The 19,856-nt window shown below is 28.4% G+C and overlaps 1 protein-coding gene across 5 annotated transcripts in view; it reads left to right on the forward strand.

The window, feature by feature from the left end:
- LOC129745047 (fasciclin-1) overlaps positions 1 to 19,856 on the forward strand; it is a 599,740-nt gene that overhangs the window by 470,339 nt on the left and 109,545 nt on the right. For all 5 annotated transcript variants that reach the window (XM_055737873.1, XM_055737889.1, XM_055737896.1 and 2 more), the window contains 4 exons: positions 648 to 838; positions 17,726 to 17,859; positions 18,208 to 18,304; positions 18,391 to 18,568. In XM_055737873.1, coding sequence (XP_055593848.1) covers positions 648 to 838; positions 17,726 to 17,859; positions 18,208 to 18,304; positions 18,391 to 18,568 — 600 coding nt within the window. The remainder of the gene's footprint in view (positions 1 to 647; positions 839 to 17,725; positions 17,860 to 18,207; positions 18,305 to 18,390; positions 18,569 to 19,856) is intronic.

Below are 19,856 nucleotides of genomic sequence, written 5' to 3' on the forward strand. Positions count from 1 at the left end.
CCTTGTTTCGTTCATTTTTATAAAGATGTTATGAATATAACACAATATTAAAAAAAATTGTAGAATACTGTTGGAGTAGAGATTAAAATCGACGACATCAATGAATTGGGTTCCTTTTCACAGCTTCTATGCCTGTATTTAAAGCCTCAATTTTATTTTCACCAAAAACTTCCATCCAACATTTCTCCAGAAAAAAAACCCAAAGGCTCAGCTCGAAAACTGGAAGAACATCTTTTCATCATCTGTCATTTTTCGGAAACAAGAGATGAGCTGGGACCGCCACATTGCGTTTGGTGTAAGAAAAAACCTCAGAAAAAAAGTTAAAGTGAAGGAAAAAATATGCAAACACGTTCCGGGTTCAAGGGAAAATAAATCCTAAGTCGAAATTTTGAGAAATGGACAGGGGTGAAAAAACTGCAAACATGTTGCTTTTATGACTCCCCCAGCGATAACATCGGAAATGGATGGGTTTTGTGGCATCAACGTTTCTCTTCTCTCTGGTGATTAACCCTTTCCTGGTAGAAAGTTTTGAACTGCTGACCGAACAAACATTTTTCTGGGATAGAGGAATAAATCAGCTTGTTTTTTCCTGATATTAACTGACATCCTCAATGTTGATCTTAATTTTTTTTTCTTCTTTTTAACAGCAACGGTCGCACTGCCTTTGGAACAGCTAGGATCGACTGTAATCTCGGATTTCGATGGAAATCCACCGATCTACGTAACGAGGAGAAGGCAACCGGCAGGAAGTGGTGCTGAGGACATCTTCGTAAATAACGCCAAAGTTATCCGCAGTCGATCGAATGTGCAGCTGACCAATCAGATGGGAAAACGACAGGTGAGATGATTTTTTTTTTATTCATCGTGAAATCACAATTTAAAAAATTTAAAAAAAGTCTATGGAGCCAGGACAAATTTCTGGAGTCATCAATTTCTAGATTTTCTTAGATTTTTGTGGCTCCAGAGAACTTTTGTGGCTCCATAGAAATCAAATTGTCTTAAATCCTTCTGATGAAAAAAAAAATTATTCTGAATACACTTTTTGATGCTATTTTTTGTTTACAATTTGCTTTCAAAAACTTTTTTAGTTGTGAGAAAATGTTAGATGAAAAGTCTTGAGACATTTTTTTTTCCCCAGGAACTCTACTTAAAAGTGCATCTAAAGAAACAATTTTCCAACACGCTTAAGCAGTTCCACAATTTCCATAAGCAGCTTACCTGGTAGGTGACGAGAAAAATAGAAGGGAGAAAACAAACTAAAAATTACAATCTACCCAAAAGCTCTTGGTAGGTGGCACGCAATTTCCAGTTGAGCAACCTTCTTGTAAAGGAAAGCGATAAAATAGAGTAGCAACAGAAAAACGAAAAAAAAAACTTTAACTGGAAGCTCAAAGTTGTTCCACCGTCGACGCAAATTGAGCCACTTGAAAGTTTCCCTGGCTCGTTCGCTTGACTTGTTTCGGAACCCAGAGAAGAAATCGGGGACCCGTTCCTTTTTTTCACTCGCTTATTTCAACCCACATTTCCCAGGGTACAACTTATTCAAAGTCCTGTTCTCTCGGCATAGATTTGCACCGGAATTTTCTGTCGTCTTGGGTCCAAAGTTATGCAACTACTGGATTCCGAGCCGAAAAAAATGGAAGCTCCAGCATCCTTTTTTTCGGTTGGTTCTGCTTCACTAAAAAGAAGCAAAGTATAGGTGGGATTTTCCCCACCGAGACAGGAACGACTCCAATTGAGCTTCTAAAACGACAAGTATTTATTGTGAGAATGACAACTTTGGTTATTTTTCTCCTTTTGAAAGAAACAGGTTAGGGAAGCACGTAAATTTGTACATAACACATGTTTATTTTGTGCTTGCATCTTTTTCACTTAGAAGAAAAACTGGCAAACGGAGACCATTCATGAAGCTTTTTAAGAAGAAAGTTTCCCCTTAAAAAAAAGTAGGTACAAACTATGCCCAGAAAAAAAATCGACCAAACAGTGACAAATTTGTGCGCTCTCTATATGCTTATGGGAAAAATTCTTCGAAACGAGCTGCACCTTTTCAATTTCTCTCGAAGGGAAACTCTTTTATAGTAAAAAAAAGTAAATCTGGAATGAAAATGTATGTAAATGTAATTCGACCAGATAAGACTGTCGATTTTTCTTTGCGGATGAACCGAGAAAAAAACCTGGCAAACGGAACAACAAGCCGAGAGTTTTCTTTGTGAGTGTGGCAAACAGTAGAACATTCGTGAATCCATGAGGGGTTTGTTTATAGATAACAATCTGGGGAGGAAGAAAGAATTGCTTCCAGCACAGCAGTGAAAGGGTTTTTCGTTCATTTTTATGTTGTGTTAAAAAAATCTGTCCCAATGAAATAAATAAGGATTTTATTTTTAACCTACAGAATTGAGTAGCTACCTGTGAAAATTTGAGTACCTCGACATCTTTAATGTGAGGAAGAGGTCAAGTATTTTTAAACCATGAAAGTTGTTTTTGAAAATGGTTAATTGATTTTATTACGTAAATTTTTTTCAAGTAGTGTAATTGTTTAACAAGGTTTAAAGGAAACTTTGATTTTGGACTTCTAAATATTCAAGATAATGGAGCTCTCGAACAGTATGTATTCTGTTAAAAACATTCCCAGTCAGATATTTTAAGTTAAAATTTGACTATTTAATACAACTATTTTGAAAATTTTGAAGTTTTTAAAAATATCAAAGACTAGGAAAAAAGACAAGCTTTTGTTTTGGTGGAGTTTAAGGTTATCATTTTTACACTTTAAGGACCGCAACACAATCTCAAAAAGGAAATGCCGAAATCCGGTATTCTATGACTCAGATACTACTGTACCAAATTCTAAATTTTAAGTATCTTTGTGTAATTTAAGTTTATTGTTTAATTTTGTAAAATAATGTTGGTATTAAATAATATTTGAGTTGTGCTTTTCCGAGCAAGCGAAAAACGAGAAATCTCGTTTTTGGTCCACAATGTGTTGAAATACAACTACGTTATAACCTATCTATACTCCTACTAATTTTATAGAATTAATTTTTTGAGATTTTGATTCCCGAGGCTATGGATGAAGTTTTTTTTAAAACAAGCCTCCATAAGCCTTCAAAAATTCAAATTGATTCTCAAATTTATTTTCACTTCAGTCATAAAAATTTCCAATAAACTTTATAGCGTGAATAATTTTGTATTTTGTTCGATTAAAGTCGTTCTACAATCTCTATGGCTTTTGCGACTTCGTTTCAACGCTCCAGTTGGTGGATAGTTATAAAAAAAAACTAACTTGGTAGAACGATTTTTACTCATTGGCTCGAACTCGGATATCGTCCTAAGAAGCAACTGACTTGCCAACTGAACTATATCACAAGCTACTAGCGCGAATAAAATTTAATTTGAAAGTTTTTTATCGTCTCTTAAAGCCTCATTATTTAATAAAAAGCATTTCATGCCACTTTATTTAAAAAAGTGCCAATCAATTTTTTTTATGAGTTGGATTTTAAGAACCTTACTATAATAATTTAAAAGGAATAGAATTTAGAATTGAAAAAAAAATCAAAATAAGAAAGTAAGACTCAAGCAAGTACATGATTCGTTTTTTTTTTTGTAAAATTATCACATTTTTTTAGTCTAAACAAAAAAATACGATTGCCATAAAGAATTTTGATGCGCACATTTTTTTAAAAAAATTGTTGTTTAGTTTTAAAATTATGTTTCAAAATTTTGATAAATGCAAATAAAATCATTGACCGTTTTTGTTTTTGATTAGTAAAAATGTCTTTAAATTTGAATTTAAAACAAAAAGAACATTTATTGTTGGGCACAAACAACATAAATTAGTCCTTTTGTACGAAAATGCATTTGAAAATGTTTAAACCCAACAAATAATCATAGAATATTCCCATGAAAATGTGGAAAAATTGTTTTTTTTTTGTTTTTTTCGTTTATTGTATGTTTGTTACTTGGCAATAAAATAACTGACAAGTATTGGAACCTTATGCCTTGTTAAGTTTTTGAATGATTAATTAAAATGGAATAAAATAACTTTAACACCGAAAGATGGAACAATTTTCAACCGTTTGAGTAAAATGGAATAACAAAAAGTTTTTCTTTTTTTTTGTTGTTCTTTGTCCTTCAATGCGAAATTTCAAATTGAAACAATAATACACTTCAAAAGTTACAATAATATTTTTGAGTGGGGCCTAAGAAGATATTAAGTCGTTTTCAACTTCAGATAATTTTTCACAAAGGTTTTAGAAGTGTTTAATTAAATCCAATAACCGTTTTTCAATATTCCAAAGATAAAACTCAGTTTTAACCATAAACGATAGATTTTTGAATTTAAGTCGTCAAGTTTAATCAATTTATTAATTCTCTGATTTCTTTGAAATAAATGGAATGTTTTCTATAACATTTGATTCCTTTGCGATGTTTGAAATCGTTCTTGTTTTCAAATAAATCCTTCAAAAATTAACTTAAAAAAATTCTTGTTGATTCTGCAAAAAATAAGGTTATCCAAGGAATTAGACCAAAACCAGCCATCATTGAATTAATAATAGTTTTTTTAAAAATTTAGTTTTTTACCTTTAAACCTTTAATAGTTCAATGATTGTTTGTTCCACTTTAAATCGATTTTAATCCAAAATCTAATTTCATTTCTCGATTTATCAAATTTGAGCTTAACGAACCATTACAGATGTTTATCTCAATTCTGTTTACTTATTTTGAATAATGGTTAGTTCAGATTCGTCGATTGATTAATATAGATTTTGTTTCAGAATTTTTAACTTTCAATTGTTCTTAGAAAATACTTCTTACAAAAAGCAGATTAGCAATGTAATTTCCAATCCTCGGAAAGAATTCCATTATTGAACTTTTTTAAGAATATTGAAAAAAACATTAAAAATCAAACATTTTCAGGCAATTATATGCTGCACCACTGAATTTTGATAAAGATCAAATTTTGAATTTTGTTGTTAAGATATTTTTTCGGAATGTGCTATTTTTTGGAACTTCTGTTCCAAAAATCTTATTGCATATTAAAAATTGATCAATCGTTTTTTTGAATTAAGGAATGGAGAGCATGATTTTTTTTCTCTGCTGAAATCTGAATCTCTATTCTTCTTATGAATTTCAGAAAAAAAAACTAGATAAATTTGAAATTTCGTTAAAGTATGAGATTACTTGTAATTTTTTTTTTCAACAAGTTCAAATCTATTTTTTTCATTCTATTTTAATTTTTGAGATCAATTTTAGTATGGGATTAGAGTACAAGTTATCAGAAATTTTATTGATTACCTCCTGTAATAAATCATTGATTTTTTTTTTATTTTTGAATAAAAGGGATATTTTCTAAAACATTCGATTCCTTTACAAAGAGTGAAATTGTTCTTGTTTTTAAATTTATTTTTCGAAAATTAAGGATATTTCTTAGTGATCTTACAATTATGAGGTTTTCTGTTATCTTTTAATTGTTTGATGACTGGTAATTGCATTTAATTTCTCGGTTTATCATGTTGGAGTTATTGTTAACCAGAACAGATGTTTATTTTAATTATGTTTATTTTTTTGAACTCTGGTTTGTTTAATTTTGGAAATTTTTAAATAAGATGAAAATGGAGAAAATGAAGATGGAAATTTTTAAGATAAGAAGAAATTTTTCTTAAGGAATCACTTCATAAAAAATGCAGATTAACGATCCAGTTTTCAATCCGGGCAAAGAACTTTAAGGATTTTTTTTCGGAATTATCTGTTTTTTTTTTTTAATTTCTGTTCCAGAAATCTTATCGCATATTCAAAATGGATCAATCACACTTTTAAACTAGGGAAAAGAGAGCATGATTTTTTTTTCTCTGTTGAAATCTGAAACTCTTATGAGCTTCAGAAAAATAACTCGTTGAATTTAAAATTTCGTTAAAATATGAAATTATCCAAACAAGTTCAAATCAGTTTTTTTCATTCAATTTGAATTTTTGAGCTTCATTTTTGTATATGTTTAGAATGTAAGTTACTATAAATTTCATTGATTTTTTTCTGTAATAAATTACAATTTTTTTTTATTTTTAAATGAACGGAATATTTTCTTAAACATTTATTTCCTTTGCGAAGATTGAAATCGATCTTGTTTTTAAATGTATTTTTCATAATTTAAAAAAACGATATTTTTTAGTGATTTTGCAACTATGAGGTTTTCCGTAATCTTTTAATTGTTAGATGACTGATAATTGAATTTATTTTTTAATCTTTAATCTTATTTCATTTCTCGGTTTATCATGTTAGAGTTATTGTTAACCATAACAGATGTTTAATTTAATTGTGTTTACTTATTTTGAATTCTGGTTGGTTTAATTTCTGTTTTCACGTTCTGATGTTCAATCGTCCGCAAAAAATTATTTTATACAAAATGCGGATAAGTTATCCCATTTCTAATCCTCCTATAGAATATAATTAATGATTTTTTTAAGAATATTGATTAAATATCACATCAAACATTTTCATGTGATGATATGCTTTATGTACTGCTGAATTTTGATAAGGATCAAATTTTGGATAATGTTTTCAAAATGTTTGTTCGGAATTTCTGTTCCAGAAGTCTCATTGCACATTCAAAATTAATCAGTCGCACTTTTAAATGAGGAAATGGAGAGCATTTGTTTTATATCAACTGTAATCGGAATCTTAATGCTTCTTATGAGTTTCAGAACGAAACTTGAAGGTTTTCGTTCAAACATGGGATTATTTGTAGGTGGTTTTATTTTCGAAACTATGCAGTTCAAATCTGATTTTTGATTCTATTAGAATTTTTGAGATCCATTTTTGTATGTGATTAGAGTATCAGTTATCAGAAATTTTATTGACTCACTACTGTAAGGAGTGTTTTCGAAAAAAAATGCCATACTTTGTTTTGTGAGGAACTTTTGAATGCACGGATGTAAATTGATGAAATTTTCAGTATTGAAGTGCTATGAAGAGAAAAGCTTCTCATTTAAAGGTCTCCTTTGTAAATTTATTAAATCATCGTGTTAATCGTTCTGAAACACTGACTTATTTGCAGCTTCCAAATATTGTCAGCCTTCTTAAGTACTAGACATCAAATTTTTATAATTTTGCTTCTTTTTTACCTCCGGAACACCCAGGAGAAAGTTGTCAACAAGAAATTTCTGGCTGAAAACCTGCCAAGTGTCCGCTAATGAGCTCGTTTTGCTGTCCATAACGAAATTTTTCAAAATTTATATCTGATACCGTTCTTAATATTTTTCACACGATTTAACCACCGTATTTTATTTATTGTATTAATAAGCTTTATAGATGAACGATTCAGAGAAAATTATGTTTTTAATCACTCGTATTCTTAAATTTAATAGAATTCATTATCATTACATTTTTTTCCAAATTTTAGCTCACTATTAGGATCCTAGTTAGTGTCTAGCTGTTTTTGGGTTTTCCACACGGACTTCCCTGGATTTTTCTCGATTGTGCCCAAAAAAATTTACTATGAGCCTCTGTTTTGGACACTTTCTCCAAAACCACTTGACAAATTGTCACCAAACTTTGAACACTTAGTTACACTAAGGTTGTCAGAATTTTTTAGCTCGTATCCAAGACGGACAAATCCGGACGAACAAATTAGTATAAAAATCTGGCAAAATCCGGTTTGTGATTCTAAAATTGACGACCAATATCAGGACTATATCTAGGCAAATTTTTTCAATACTCGAAATTACTCAAAAAAAAATTTAAAATATAAATTTCATCAAAATTTATTAACAGATTTATATTGTATTTAAGCTTTCCAAAAAACCTTTCAAGATTATTTTTAAAAACTTGCATAAAAAATTTCATTTTGGAGCCATAAATAGAAATTTTGACAACACAATTTGGTTTTGGTTTGGTTGTTGGATTGGCTAAATGAAGGTCATAAATCCACGCACACTCCAAGCATTTTTCTTTGACATATGAACTGTTTTCAAATTTCATATTTTATGTCCGGGCAAGTTCGGATAAAACCAAGCAGTCTGGGAACTTAAATTTTCACATAACATCACAAAGGTAATTTCACTAAAATTTTATTGAAAAATCCTTATTATAATTCTTTCAATGAACTAGCTGAAGGAACATATATGTACATATGTAAAGGAATGGTCATAAAAACTAAGTTTTGAATACATTCAAAAATGTCCAGATTTTTTCGGTGATGTCTCGGTTAATTTTCGTGAAATGTTCTGCTTTTTTCTGGAAGTAGTTATCTTATTTTGATAGCGTTGATTGAGAATTCAGTGACCTCAAAACCGAAAAAAAACATATTTTTAATTGTAATTCGGAATTTATTTGAAATTTTGGAAAAAAAATCAGTTCAGGATTTTAAATCAATCATAATAAAAATTGATTTTTTTAGCAGGCCAAAAAAGTCGCGAATGCCATAAAGATGGTAAAACGACTATAATCGAAACAAAAAAAAGCAGGCCAAAGCAATCAAACTGACTTTTTAGACCTGTTATTAACGAGTTCTAAACTGAATTTATTTTAAATTTGAAACATTTTATTTCGGATTTGATTTAAGATTAATATAAATGAGAGTCAACTAAGAGAAAACTGATGGATACCTAAACTAACAGATATGTTCGGATAAATTTGAAAGGAAATGGTTATGATAACAAAATTAAGAAAAAATAATTAAAAACTAAAAATATTCATACTAGAAAATTTTTTGGGTTTTGAAAAAAATATTCTTTAATTCATTTATTATAATTTTCGGTCAAAGTAAAAACTTCATCATATAGAAACGAGGAAGAATGACCCTAACGGGTTAAACTCTATCAAAAAAGAAAAAAAACATCATATAGAAAACCCGATTTAATACACTTGACAGTGGATTGTAGCCTTTCTTACAGCCTGTAAATTATATGTGGACACATATGAAACAAAATGCTAAAAAAGTGAAAAAAATATAAGTTCTTTGTAAGGATTAAAGACATTCGAACGCAGTACACCTAAAATGAATTAAAGAAATGATGATTCAAAATTGTTTATAGGATAAAAGTGTTTGTAAATAATCAGAATTTCCATATAAACAGCATAACTTGCTACTTGTTAATGTTTTTAAACTACTGATTTCTGGAATATCTTGTAAAATCCCGTTTCTATAACATTATAATCTCACTCAATTTATTCTTTTTGAAGTAACAGCATATGGTATCTTTAAAATGGAAAAGGTATGAATATAAAGAATACAATTGAATAAAAAATCTGTTAACACAATTTAAAAAAAAAGATTCCTGACTATGTGTTTAAAATAATTCAACCTCTTTAGTGAGGGAAACGAAAATATTAAAAAAAAAATAATCAGGAAAACTTACAAGTGCTTAAGTAAAATACGGTTTGGCAAACAACTAATCGATATATTTTACAAAAGATATTCAAAATGCCAATATTTTCAAATAAGTCATTTTTGTCAACTTTGTCAATTTTGTCAATTTTGTCAATTTTGTCAATTTTGTCAATTTTGTCAATTTTGTCAATTTTGTCAATTTTGTCAATTTTGTCAATTTTGTCAATTTTGTCAATTTTGTCAATTTTGTCAATTTTGTCAATTTTGTCAATTTTGTCAATTTTGTCAATTTTGTCAATTTTGTCAATTTTGTCAATTTTGTCAATTTTGTCAATTTTGTCAATTTTGTCAATTTTGTCAATTTTGTCATTTTTGTCAATTTTGTCAATTTTGTCAATTTTGTCAATTTTGTCAATTTTGTCAATTTTGTCAATTTTGTCAATTTTGTCAATTTTGTCAATTTTGTCAATTTTGTCAATTTTGTCAATTTTGTCAAATTTGTCAAATTTGTCAATCCTGTCAATTTTGTCAATTTTGTCAATTTTGTCAATTTTGTCAATTTTGTCAATTTTGTCAATTTTGTCAATTTTGTCAATTTTGTCAATTTTGTCAATTTTGTCAATTTTGTCAATTATGTCAATTATGTCAATTTTGTCAATTTTGTCAATTTTGTCAATTTTGTCAATTTTGTCAATTTTGTCAATTTTGTCAATTTTGTCAATTTTGTCAATTTTGTCAATTTTGTCAATTTTGTCAATTTTGTCAATTTTGTCAATTTTGTCAATTTTGTCAATTTTGTCAATTTTGTCAATTTTGTCAATTTTGTCAATTTTGTCAATTTTGTCAATTTTGTCAATTTTGTCAATTTTGTCAATTTTGTCAATTTTGTCAATTTTGTCAATTTTGTCAATTTTGACAATATTGTCAATTTTGACAATATTGTCAATTTTGTCAATTTTGTCAATTTTGTCAATTTTGTCAATTTTGTCAATTTTGTCAATTTTGTCAATTTTGTAAATTTTGTAAATATTGTCAATTTTGTCAATTTTGTCAATTTTGTCAATTTTGTTAATTTTGTCAATTTTGTCAATTTTGTCAATTTTGTCAATTTTGTCAATTTTGTCAATTTTGTCAATTTTGTCAATTTTGTCAATTTTGTCAATTTTGTCAATTTTGTCAATTTTGTCAATTTTGTCAATTTTGTCAATTTTGTCAATTTTGTCAATTTTGTCAATTTTGTCAATTTAGTCAATTTTTTCAATTTTGACAAGTTAGTCAATTTTTTCAATTTTGTCAATTTTGTCAATTTTGTCAATTTTGTCAATTTTGTCAATTTTGTCAATTTTGTCAATTTTGTCAATTTTGTCAATTTTGTCAATTTTGTCAATTTTGTCAATTTTGTCAATTTTGTCAATTTTGTCAATTTTGTCAATTTTGTCAATTTTGTCAATTTTGTCAATTTTGTCAATTTTGTCAATTTTGTCAATTTTGTCAATTTTGTCAATTTTGTCAATTTTGTCAATTTTGTCAATTTTGTCAATTTTGTCAATTTTGTCAATTTTGTCAATTTTGTCAATTTTGTCAATTTTGTCAATTTTGTCAATTTTGTCAATTTTGTCAATTTTGTCAATTTTGTCAATTTTGTCAATTTTGTCAATTTTGTCAATTTTGTCAATTTTGTCAATTTTGTCAATTTTGTCAATTTTGTCAATTTTGTCAATTTTGTCAATTTTGTCAATTTTGTCAATTTTGTCAATTTTTTCAATTTTGTCAATTTTTTCAATTTTTTCAATTTTGTCAATTTTGTCAATTTTGTCAATTTTGTCAATTTTGTCAATTTTGTCAATTTTGTCAATTTTGTCAATTTTGTCAATTTTGTCAATTTTGTCAATTTTGTCAATTTTGTCAATTTTGTCAATTTTGTCAATTTTGTCACTTTTGTCAATTTTGTCAATTTTGTCAATTTTGTCAATTTTGTCATGTTTGTCAATTTTGTCAATTTTGTCAATTTTGTCAATTTTGTCAATTTTGTCAATTTTGTCAATTTTGTCAATTTTGTCAATTTTGTCAATTTTGTCAATTTTGTCAATTTTGTCAATTTTGTCAATTTTGTCAATTTTGTCAATTTTGTCAATTTTGTCAATTTTGTCAATTTTGTCAATTTTGTCAATTTTGTCAATTTTGTCAATTTTGTCAATTTTGTCAATTTTGTCAATTTTGTCAATTTTGTCAATTTTGTCAATTTTGTCAATTTTGTCAATTTTGTCAATTTTGTCAATTTTGTCAATTTTGTCAATTTTGTCAATTTTGTCAATTTTGTCAATTTTGTCAATTTTGTCAATTTTGTCAATTTTGTCAATTTTGTCAATTTTGTCAATTTTGTCAATTTTGTCAATTTTGTCAATTTTGTCAATTTTTTCAATTTTGTCAATTTTTTCAATTTTTTCAATTTTGTCAATTTTGTCAATTTTGTCAATTTTGTCAATTTTGTCAATTTTGTCAATTTTGTCAATTTAGTCAATTTTGTCAATTTTGTCAATTTTGTCAATTTTGTCAATTTTGTCAATTTTGTCAATTTTGTCAATTTTGTCAATTTTGTCAATTTTGTCAATTTTGTCAATTTTGTCAATTTTGTCAATTTTGTCAATTTTGTCAATTTTGTCAATTTTGTCAATTTTGTCAATTTTGTCAATTTTGTCAATTTTGTCAATTTTGTCAATTTTGTCAATTTTGTCAATTTTGTCAATTTTGTCAATTTTGTCAATTTTGTCAATTTTGTCAATTTTGTCAATTTTGTCAATTTTGTCAATTTTGTCAATTTTGTCAATTTTGTCAATTTTGAAAATTTTGTCAATTTTGTCAATTTAGTCACTTTTGTCAATTTTGTCAATTTTGTCAATTTTGTCAATTTTGTCAATTTTGTCAATTTTGTCAATTTTGTCAATTTTGTCAATTTTGTCAATTTTGTCAATTTTGTCAATTTTGTCAATTTTGTCAATTTTGTCAATTTTGTCAATTTTGTCAATTTTGTCAATTTTGTCAGTTTTGTCAATTTTGTCAATTTTGTCAATTTTGTCAATTTTGTCAATTTTGTCAATTTTGTCAATTTTGTCAATTTTGTCAATTTTGTCAATTTTGTCAGTTTTGTCAGTTTTGTCAATTTTGTCAATTTTGTCAATTTTGTCAATTTTGTCAATTTTGTCAATTTTGTCAATTTTGTCAATTTTGTCAATTTTGTCAATTTTGTCAATTTTGTCAATTTTGTCAATTTTGTCAATTTTGTCAATTTTGTCAATTTTGTCAATTTTGTCAATTTTGTCAATTTTTTCAATTTTGTCAATTTTGTCAATTTTGTCTATTTTGTCAATTTTGTCAGTTTTGTCAATTTTGTCAATATCGATAATTTTGACAATTTTGTCATTTTTCATCACATCTCTGTTACATTTGTGATCAATTTCTTGAGTCTTCTAGAAACTATTTCAAGTCATAAAGATATTTCCAACTTATTTTTATAATATTCGTGGGATCTGCATGAAACTTCCTGATTGAAATGAAAAAAAAAAAAAATTTAACTTTTCTTAAAAATGACTGCTTAAATTTGTTTTGTCATTGAGGGTGTTAAACATTGTAGGTTTCTAATCGAAACTCGAAACAGTTGGATGGATTTTTTGCTCTTAAATTCAATATCCACAAATCAAACTCAACAAATCCAAAAAACCAGAACGTCATTCGCCCAGAATCGATTCACCAGCTGTTGAAAAGGAGCGAAAGAATAAAACCATTCCCCAACCTCCACCAAAAAAAAAGGTCAGCCGGTCAGCCGATGGCATAGTGTGGGTGTTGAGCTCTGATAGTGAGTGATGTTGATGATGATGGTCTGAGGGAATGGGGGGATGAATGACTGCGCTGCCCTGCCAGTCAGTCAGCGATGTTTGTTTTATGCGTTCCGGCCGCAGCGCCATGGTCGATTCGAAGTTCCCAAAGCTTCGAGGAATAAGGAAAGCGAACGATTTGATCGGTGTGATTTTGGCGGAAAAGCGTGGGTGCCTGACTTTTATGGGTGGGCGTGAACGCTATTAAGTGCTCATTTTCCCTTCATTTTCTACAAACGTGATTCCTTCCCGTGGAAGTTTGGAAGATTGTGAGCATAGGTGGTTGGTTTGGAAAAATTCTGACGGTTACGTGAAATTTGTTCCTCGATTACGATAATCAGGTTTTTTCTTCCTTTTCCTTCGATAAGATTGTTGAACCAGGCTAGGCCTGGCACGGCTTGGGTTTTTTTTTCCTTTGAGCTGCCCCTGAATGATGGACCATGACATCGGTGATTTTATTTTCCCACTGCTGCGGGCTATGAATAATTTATAATCAAATAACATTAATCGATTCAATCAACTGATATTGATCGGCCAACGGAATTGCATGCCTAATTGATGAGCGTTGCGGATGGATGAAGAGATAATCGCTTTATTTGCTGAGGCTCGCCACTGTACTGTTTGTCAAAAGGCTATGCTTCAAGCTTTTTCAAATTATTTGGGGTGAAAATTGCTTTAATTTCACCAAAAAATTAAGTATACAAACACGATTGCTTAAAGCTTGCAGAATTCTTCTGTAGCAGCTTCAAGCTCAATGATGCTTGAAGCTTAAGAAATCCACTAAATTCAATATGTGCTCCCTCCATGCTAGTTCCCGTAAGCTGAATCCAATGTGTATCGGTGCTGATCTCAGGTGTATAATTCATTACATTTACCCTCATCGAGTTTCACACAATTTCCCGTGCGATGGGAATCAGGAAGGAGGAAAACTGGGTTCGGATCACGATTGGTTTATGCAATAAATATGAATCTTTCCGAAGTTTCCTTATCGGATGCATGGAGCAAACCCTTCGAAAGGAAGGAGATTTATGTATTTATCAAATCTAGAAGCTAAAATTTTAAAATTTTAATATTGAGTCAAAATTCAAATAAAAAATATCAACAAAATGTCACTGATGTCGTTTGCAATTTTGTTTGTTCACGAAAATTATGAAAACCCTGAAAAATGATTAAAATGCCAAAAATGACAAAAATGACAAAAATGACAAAAATGACAAAAATGACAAAAATGACAAAAATGACAAAAATGACAAAAATGACAAAAATGACAAAAATGACAAAAATGACAAAAATGACAAAAATGACAAAAATGACAAAAATGACAAAAATGACAAAAATGACAAAAATGACAAAAATGACAAAAATGACAAAAATGACAAAAATGACAAAAATGACAAAAATGACAAAAATGACAAAAATGACAAAAATGACAAAAATGACAAAAATGACAAAAATGACAAAAATGACAAAAATGACAAAAATGACAAAAATGACAAAAATGACAAAAATGACAAAAATGACAAAAATGACAAAAATGACAAAAATGACAAAAATGACAAAAATGACAAAAATGACAAAATTGACAAAATTGACAAAATTGACAAAATTGACAAAATTGACAAAATTGACAAAATTGACAAAATTGACAAAATTGACAAAATTGACAAAATTGACAAAAATGACAAAAATGACAAAAATGACAAAAATGACAAAAATGACAAAAATGACAAAAATGACAAAAATGACAAAAATGACAAAAATGACAAAAATGACAAAAATGACAAAAATGACAAAAATGACAAAAATGACAAAAATGACAAAAATGACAAAAATGACAAAAATGACAAAAATGACAAAAATGACAAAAATGACAAAAATGACAAAAATGACAAAAATGACAAAAATGACAAAAATGACAAAAATGACAAAAATGACAAAAATGACAAAAATGACAAAAATGACAAAAATGACAAAAATGACAAAATTGACAAAATTGACAAAATTGACAAAATTGACAAAATTGACAAAATTGACAAAATTGACAAAATTGACAAAAATGACAAAAATGACAAAAATGACAAAAATGACAAAAATGACAAAAATGACAAAAATGACAAAAATGACAAAAATGACAAAAATGACAAAAATGACAAAAATGACAAAAATGACAAAAATGACAAAAATGACAAAAATGACAAAAATGACAAAAATGACAAAAATGACAAAAATGACAAAAATGACAAAAATGACAAAAATGACAAAAATGACAAAAATGACAAAAATGACAAAAATGACAAAAATGACAAAAATGACAAAAATGACAAAATTGACAAAATTGACAAAATTGACAAAATTGACAAAATTGACAAAATTGACAAAATTGACAAAATTGACAAAAATGACAAAAATGACAAAAATGACAAAAATGACAAAAATGACAAAAATGACAAAAATGACAAAAATGACAAAAATGACAAAAATGACAAAAATGACAAAAATGACAAAAATGACAAAAATGACAAAAATGACAAAAATGACAAAAATGACAAAAATGACAAAAATGACAAAAATGACAAAAATGACAAAAATGACAAAAATGACAAAAATGACAAAAATGACAAAAATGACAAAAATGACAAAAATGACAAAAATGACAAAAATGACAAAAATGACAAAAATGACAAAAATGACAAAAATGACAAAAATGACAAAAATGACAAAAATGACAAAAATGACAAAAATGACAAAAATGACAAAAATGACAAAAATGACAAAAATGACAAAAATGACAAAAATGACAAAAATGACAAAAATGACAAAAATGACAAAAATGACAAAAATGACAAAAATGACAAAAATGACAAAAATGACAAAAATGACAAAAATGACAAAAATGACAAAAATGACAAAAATGACAAAAATGACAAAAATGACAAAAATGACAAAAATGACAAAAATGACAAAAATGACAAAAATGACAAAAATGACAAAAATGACAAAAATGACAAAAATGACAAAAATGACAAAAATGGCAAAAATGACAAAAATGAGAAAAATGACAAAAATGACAAAAATGACAAAAATGACAAAAATGACAAAAATGACAAAAATGACAAAAATGACAAAAATGACAAAAATGACAAAAATGACAAAAATGACAAAAATGACAAAAATGACAAAAATGACAAAAATGACAAAAATGACAAAAATGACAAAAATGACAAAAATGACAAAAATGACAAAAATGACAAAAATGACAAAAATGACAAAAATGACAAAAATGACAAAAATGACAAAAATGACAAAAATGACAAAAATGACAAAAATGACAAAAATGACAAAAATGACAAAAATGACAAAAATGACAAAAATGACAAAAATGACAAAAATGACAAAAATGACAAAAATGACAAAAATGACAAAAATGACAAAAATGACAAAAATGACAAAAATGACAAAAATGACAAAAATGACAAAAATGACAAAAATGACAGAAATGACAGAAATGACAAAAATGACAAAAATGACAAAAATGACAAAAATGACAAAAATGACAAAAATGACAAAAATGACAAAAATGACAAAAATGACAAAAATGACAAAAATGACAAAAATGACAAAAATGACAAAAATGACAAAAATGACAAAAATGACAAAAATGACAAAAATGACAAAAATGACAAAAATGACAAAAATGACAAAAATGACAAAAATGACAAAAATGACAAAAATGACAAAAATGACAAAAATGACAAAAATGACAAAAATGACAAAAATGACAAAAATGACAAAAATGACAAAAATGACAAAAATGACAAAAATGACAAAAATGACAAAAATGACAAAAATGACAAAAATGACAAAAATGACAAAAATGACAAAAATGACAAAAATGACAAAAATGACAAAAATGACAAAAATGACAAAAATGACAAAAATGACAAAAATGACAAAAATGACAAAAATGACAAAAATGACATCAAAATGAAACAGAAAAGTCACAGAAAAGATATTCAAAATTACACAAATGTCTTCGAATTTACACAAAATAACACAAGAATCATTGAAAGTTGTTACGAAACTACACAAAATCTTATTAAAAGTCAACAAAAATTTAGCAAAAATGAAACAAAAATATCGAAAAAAAATAAAAAACGATACAAAATAACACATGGATAACAAAAATGTCAACAAAATGAAAACAAAGTTAAATACATAGTTCAATTTAAAGAATCAAATTCTTTTTTTATCAAATGCAGGTGTAACTCAAACACCTAGAAGAAATGTATTAAAAACCACCTCCAAGACCCTTCATGAATAAACGATGAACTTTTCCACAGGTTTTTTTCGATTCCAAGGCCAGAATCCGGGAACGTGCTTTCTATCACCTGCAATTTGTATTTCATCACTTCCGAATTTGGGAGGAGGTGTTCCGTTTTATTTACCTCCTCAAGCCTCTGTATTTCCACTTTTTCTTGCCTTCCAACTTTTATTTATTTTCGGATTTCGTTCCCTCTTTTTTCTCCGACAGGTTCTGCACATAATTGATGACGTACTAACACCGCTGACAGTCAATCCGTCTACCTCCTTCGAGCTGTACAACCTGGACGCATTCCAGTTCATCCAGAATGCGGAAAACCTGGACATCAATCAGCATCGAATTCGGTAAGGATTTTTATTTCCTTTTTATTTATTTTTCGCATTTATTTTTGTTTTCGATAAATGTAATGGAAAAAATTGTCTGGAGACATATTTTTTAATTATTCTGTTCAAAACAAAAAAAACCTTTTTTTGAGTAAACTTTCTAAAAAAAACTTTGCTGGAAGACCCACATTTTCACTTAACGACTGACAAATTACAGCAACAAAGATTAATGGGAGTTCTATCGACAAGTTGCTTCTAGATAATTTTTCACTAACTCCATTTGATTGTTTTTTCTTTCCTCAACGAACATCATGTTAACTTGTTGCTTTTCTTCGTTTCTATGTTTTTTTTTATTTCACCCCCAAACAGCTCCTTCCGGCAGAAGATAAACGTGTTCCGGAAGGATGACATCTACAAGGCGGTCGGAGGGCACACCTTCCTGATTCCGGTTGAGGAAGGATTCAAGGTTAGTGCACACCCCCAACAGTCATTGATTCAATCTTGTTTTACAACCATTTTTTTCTCTCATTCTGCTTTTCCCCCATCAAACAGCCCCCACCGCGTCCGGACATGATCGATCGCAAAGTGATCGATGGGCATGTGATTCCGAATAATGTTATTTTTACCGCACCGTCACCGTTGAATGATCCGCTGGAGACGTTGGCTTTCGAGGATAACCTCAAAGTTACCGTGACCTTCTTCCGGCAGGGCGAGGGCAAGAATGCTAAAGGTAAGAACACATTTGATTATTTCAATCATGGTTAAAAAACGTCAATCAACAGAACTCATCCACTTCTAGGAACCGTTTTTTTTTATATTCAGAATACACTTAATGTATAAATATAAAATAAGACTTCTTTTGGATTCAAAATACTCAGAAAAAGTAATATTGGAAATTTTAAATGGTTTATTTTATTCAATCTTCCAATTTCAAACATTTGAAAATTCAAATATTGAAATTCTTGAATGGATTTCACTATCCCAACCAAATTAGAAAAAGACAGTATTCTTTCATTCATACAATCTGCAAAACAAAATAGAAAATTGTCTCTTTATAACAAAACTTTTAATAACCATGCATATTACAGTAAAGTAGAAACAAAAATCAGTAAACACAGTTGAAAATTCACGAAACAGATGAAAAATCAGAAAATTCAAATAACAGGCATTTATTTCTTAGGATATTGAATAAGGGTACTAGCTTCAATTTTTTATTTCTTTAAAACATTCAAAATATTCAAATTTCAGCTTCATAATTTTTCAGCAAAATATGACTTTGATTCCTTCATTCACAAAAACGAAATATTCTTAAAAATTTCTTTTTACACTTAAAATGTATATCGAAGAACGTACCGTTTTCCCCAAGCTGATAGTTTCATTTGTTCACAATTGAAGCAAATGCCTTTTAAAACAAATTTTTTTTCTCATGTTGAGAATGCAAAGTAGCTTATTATTTTAATTGGAGCAATGAGGATTGCATTCAAACGCAATATTGAAATCAGAAATCAATAGATGTTTTTTTCAACTTTTTGAAATTTGAGCAATTGTATGAAAAAACTTAGCAAAATCCGGGCATTTGATTACAAAACTGACGACCAAAATCCGGGAAATATTTGGGCAAATTTTTTTAAAAGCCATTTGTACAACAAAAGTCAAGAAAAAAAATTAAAAAAAACTCCTAAAAATTTATTGGTACATTTGGAATTGTATTTAAGGCTTCCCAAAAACCTTTCATGATTATTTTGAAAAAACTTGCTCAATAAATTTACTTTTGGAGGCATAACTATTATTTTGACTTTACAATTTGTTTGTTTTTGCCATATAAAGTGAGTAAATACGGGAAAAATCCGGGCATTTTTCCATAAAATTTGGGCAACCAGACCGGGCCGGATTGTTCCCAAATTTTCAATTAAATATCCTGGCAAACTATGATAAAACCAGGAATCCTTTCAGCCTGATTTTGAACGTTATTTCAAAACCTTAATCGCAATTTTTTATAAGTAAAATTTTTAACCTGA

The sequence above is a fragment of the Uranotaenia lowii genome, chromosome 1, assembly GCF_029784155.1.
Source record: "Uranotaenia lowii strain MFRU-FL chromosome 1, ASM2978415v1, whole genome shotgun sequence".
Lineage (NCBI taxonomy): Eukaryota > Metazoa > Arthropoda > Insecta > Diptera > Culicidae > Uranotaenia > Uranotaenia lowii.